A 5000-nucleotide genomic window follows, 5' to 3' on the forward strand; every position below is an offset into this window, starting at 1 on the left:
GAATAGAATAGGGTAGGGTATAATGGAATAGAATAGGGTAGGGTATAATGGAATAGAATAGGGTAGGGTGTAATGGAATAGAATAGGGTAGGGTGTAATGGAATAGAATATAAAAGAGTAAAATAAGGGAATGTGTATCATGTTTTTTTCCAGACAGAACAAGACATACAGCTCACTATGACAGGCAGTCCACTATGACAGGCAGTCCACTATGACAGGCATTCCACTATAGGCAGTCCACTATGACAGGCAGTCCAGTACAGTCAAGTATAACTTATTGCAACCTAGTGTGAACAGTCAAGTCAGTGATTTAGTCTGACTCCGCCTGTCTCTGAGTGTTTGACTCCGCCTGTCTCTGAGTGTTTGACTCCGCCTGTCTCTGAGTGTTTGGCTCTGCCTGTCTCTGAGTGTTTGACTCCGCCTGTCTCTGAGTGTTTGACTCTGCCTGTCTCTGAGTGTTTGACTCTGCCTGTCTCTGAGTGTTTGACTCTGCCTGTCTCTGAGTGTTTGATCTCGACAAACTGTTTACTTATGGTCTTTTAAACGTCCCAAAAAGTTGTCGCTCTGTTCTGGTTCCATTTATATACCCCGTTCATGTCAAGTCTTTCATTTCGTTTTTTGGTTTCATCAGAGAAAAGGGGGAATGTTTGACAGCTTTGAATATAATAATAATATGATAATGATAATATGAATATAGAATAATAATATATGATAATAATAATGTGAATATAGAATATGAATATATGGTAATAATAATAATATATGATAATAATAATATGATTATAGAATATGAATATATAACAATAATATGAATATAGAATATTAATATATGATAACAATAATATGAATATAGAATATTAATATATGATAATAATAATATGAATATAGAATATTAATATATGATAATAATAATATGAATATAGAATATGAATACATGATAATAATAATATGAATATAGAATATGAATACATGATAATAATAATATGAATATAGAATATGAATATAGAATATGAATATATGATAATAATAATATGAATATAGAATATGAATATATGATAATAATAATATGAATATAGAATATGAATATATGATAATAATAATAATAATGTGAATATTGAATATGAATATATGATAATAATAATAATAATGTGAATATTGAATATGAATATAAAATATGAATATATAACAATAATAATAATAATAATAATAATTTGCATATATAATATGAATATATAATAATAATAATAATAATATGAATATAGAATATGAATATATGATAATAATAATAATAATGTGAATATTGAATATGAATCTAGAATATGAATATATAATCATAACAATTATATGAAAATAGAATAATAATAATTTTACTATAGAATATGAATATAGAATATGAATATATAGTCATAATAATAATAATAATATAAATATAGAATATGAATATATAGTCATAATAATAATAATATGAATATAGAAGATAGTCATAATAATAATAATAATAATATGAATATATAATATGAATATGCATATATAATATAAATATAGAATATAGAATATGAATATAGAATATGAATATATAATAATAATATGAATATGAATATATAATATGAATATGCATATATAATATGCATATAAATATAGAATATGAATATAGAATATAGAATATGAATATAGAATAATAATATATTAAATATGAATGTATGAATATAATCAATCCGGAAGCAGACTTTGAGGACGGAGGACCTGGAGACTCATCATGTCTAGGCTAATTGTCAAAGTCAATTCAAATTTATTTAAATTCTTAATTTAGGTGGTAATAATTTATTTGAAAGTCTGTGTGAGGGGAACAGAACACCCCCCCCCCCCCCCCCAACTTAATAGTGATATTATCATAGACATTGAGAATGTGTACCACAAAACTAGACTATACTAGAGACACATTACTATACTAGAGACACATTACTATACTAGAGACACATTACTATACTAGAGACACATTACTATACTAGAGACACATTACTATACTAGAGACATATTACTATACTAGAGACACATTACTATACTAGAGACATATTACTATACTAGAGACATATTACTATACTAGAGACACATTACTATACTAGAGACATATTACTATACTAGAGACACATTACTATAATACTAGAGACACATTACTATACTAGAGACACGTTACTATAGAGACACATTACTATACTAGAGACACATTACTATACTAGAGACACATTACTATACTAGAGACACATTACTATAGAGACACATTACTATACTAGAGACATATTACTATACTAGAGACATATTACTATACTAGAGACACATTACTATACTAGAGACATATTACTATACTAGAGACACATTACTATACTAGAGACACATTACTATAATACTAGAGACATATTACTATACTAGAGACACATTACTATACTAGAGACATATTACTATACTAGAGACACATTACTATAATACTAGAGACACATTACTATAGAGACACGTTACTATAGAGACACATTACTATACTAGAGACACATTACTATAGAGACACGTTACTATAGAGACACATTACTATACTAGAGACATATTACTATACTAGAGACATATTACTATAGTGACACATTACTATAGAGACACATTACTATACTAGAGACATATTACTATACTAGAGACATATTACTATACTAGAGACACATTACTATACTAGAGACACATTACTATACTAGAGACACATTACTATACTAGAGACACATTACTATAGAGACACATTACTATACTAGAGACACATTACTATACTAGAGACATATTACTATACTAGAGACATATTACTATAGTGACACATTACTATAGAGACACATTACTATACTAGAGACATATTACTATACTAGAGACATATTACTATACTAGAGACACATTACTATAGAGACATATTACTATACTAGAGACACATCACTATACTAAACATAATATATTGTTTAAGGAAAGTTATCTTTAAACAGAATGTTACTTAAACAAGATATAATCTTTAAACAGAACTTTCCTTAAACAATATATTATCTTCAAACAGAATGTTACTTAAACAATATATAATCCTTAAACAGAATTTTCCTTAAACAATATATCATCTTTCTCTATGCTCCTACATGACATTTAAAAGAACAACTGTAGCTTCCCTCTACAGAATAAGTAGAGAACAAATATAACACAACATAATCCCATCTAAACAAGACCAGCGGTCACATCAGAAGAACGCCATATAACCAACACAAGTCTTTGATGGACCGGTCCCAGTGAAGGATTCCACAGTTAAAGCACTCAAAGCTGTCAGGCTCTTTTAAGAACTGAAACGAGAGCTGGTTTGACAAAACAGGATCTATTTTTTTTTTACTGGTCCCCAATGGCACCCTATCCTCTATATAGTGCACTACTTTTGGCCAGAGTCTTGTGGGCCCAATAGTAGTGCACTATGTAGGGAGCAGGGTGCCCCTTGGGACGCAAGACATTCTGTTCAGAACAACAAAGTAGATGTTAGAGAGAGAGAGAGAGAGAGAGACACTGTTAGACTAAAGCCCTGAGGATATAAAACCATCTCTGTAGAAAGGCTTTGGTATAAAGAGGTCTCTCTGTACCCAAAAAGACAAATTAGATTGAAGGAGATGCTGTGCCATCGTGTCTCTGCATGGTATTAGAGGCGTAACAATAACAATATGCAGTGATATCAAAGCTCTCTCTCGCTCTCTCTCTCCCTCTCTCTCTCTCCCTCTCTCTCTCTCCTTCTCTCCATGTTACAGTCCAGTCACTGGGTCCATGTCCCCAGTTAGCACCTCCCAGATTCTGGCCCGGAAGAAGAGAAGAGGGGTGAATTCAAGTCCCTATGATACTCATCTACTCCTCTCCTCTCCTCTCCTCCTTTCTCTTCCTTACTGCTCTCCTCTCCTCCTTCCTCTTCTTTCCTTTCTCCTCTCCTCTCCTCCTTTCTCTTCCTTTCTCCTCTCCTCTCCTCCTTTCTCCTCTCCTCCTTTCTCTTCCTTTCTCCTCTCCTCTCCTCCTTTCTCCTCTCCTCCTTTCTCTTCCTTACTGCTCTCCTCTCCTCCTTTCTCTTCCTTTCTCCTCTCCTCTCCTCCTTTCTCCTCTCCTCCTTTCTCCCCTCCTCCTTTCTTCCTTTCTCCTCTCCTCCTTTCTCCTCTCCTCTCCGCTCCTCCTCTCCTCTTCCACTTCTCCTCTCCCGACTACAGTATATCAGTAAAGTTATGACTCTCTAAAGCTGTGTGCTGGTCTCCCTGTTCAGATCATAGAGAAGAGACGCAGAGACAGGATCAACCACAGTCTGTCAGAGCTTAGAAGACTGGTGCCAAGTGCTTTTGAGAAGCAGGTAACAACCACAACCTATTGTGAGTTCAATTGTCTAACATCTTTTACCTGAGCTGTTCTTAAAGGTGGTTGCTCTTCTCTCCAGGGCTCGTCTAAACTGGAGAAGGCAGAGATTCTGCAGATGACGGTGGACCACCTTAAGCTGCTGCATGCCATCGGGGGCAAAGGTGAGACCGTCCGTCTTTCTGTCCTGCGACAGAGTTGGTTATCTAACATCAATCTGATATTTTCACTGACTGATTTTCTCCCTTTTTTTTTTTTTTTTTATCTCCCTCCAAATTCTCTGTCTTTCCTTCTATGTTTCCTCTACCCCTACCTCTCTCTCCCTCTCTCTCTCTCAGGGTACCTTGATGCGCAGGTCCTGGCTGTGGACTATAGGACCCTGGGATTCAGACAGTGTGTAGGAGAGGTGGTTCGGTACCTGGGCTCTTTAGAAGGAGGGGTGGACTCCCCGGACCCTATCGGAGCCCGCCTGGTCTCCCACCTCTCCCACTGCGCCAGCCAGCTGGACCCCCTTCTCCTTCAGTTGCCCCCTACCTCCTCCTCCCTCCCTTTTCCTCCCTGGCCGTGGATCTCCTCCTATCACCAGATGTCACCTGTCTCGTCTCCCCACTCTCCAT

General features: G+C 34.8%; 1 protein-coding gene across 1 annotated transcript in view; it reads left to right on the forward strand.

The window, feature by feature from the left end:
• Nucleotides 1–5000, forward strand: part of LOC139372810 (hairy/enhancer-of-split related with YRPW motif-like protein) — a 7256-nt gene that overhangs the window by 1462 nt on the left and 794 nt on the right. The window contains exons 2-5 of the mRNA XM_071112615.1: nt 3801–3867; nt 4298–4381; nt 4466–4547; nt 4722–5000. The exon at nt 4722–5000 is cut by the window's right edge and continues 794 nt beyond it. Of these exons, the coding sequence (XP_070968716.1) occupies nt 3801–3867; nt 4298–4381; nt 4466–4547; nt 4722–5000 (512 nt within the window). The remainder of the gene's footprint in view (nt 1–3800; nt 3868–4297; nt 4382–4465; nt 4548–4721) is intronic.

The sequence above is a fragment of the Oncorhynchus clarkii genome, chromosome 18 (assembly GCF_045791955.1).
Source record: "Oncorhynchus clarkii lewisi isolate Uvic-CL-2024 chromosome 18, UVic_Ocla_1.0, whole genome shotgun sequence".
NCBI classification, from domain to species: Eukaryota; Metazoa; Chordata; class Actinopteri; order Salmoniformes; family Salmonidae; genus Oncorhynchus; species Oncorhynchus clarkii.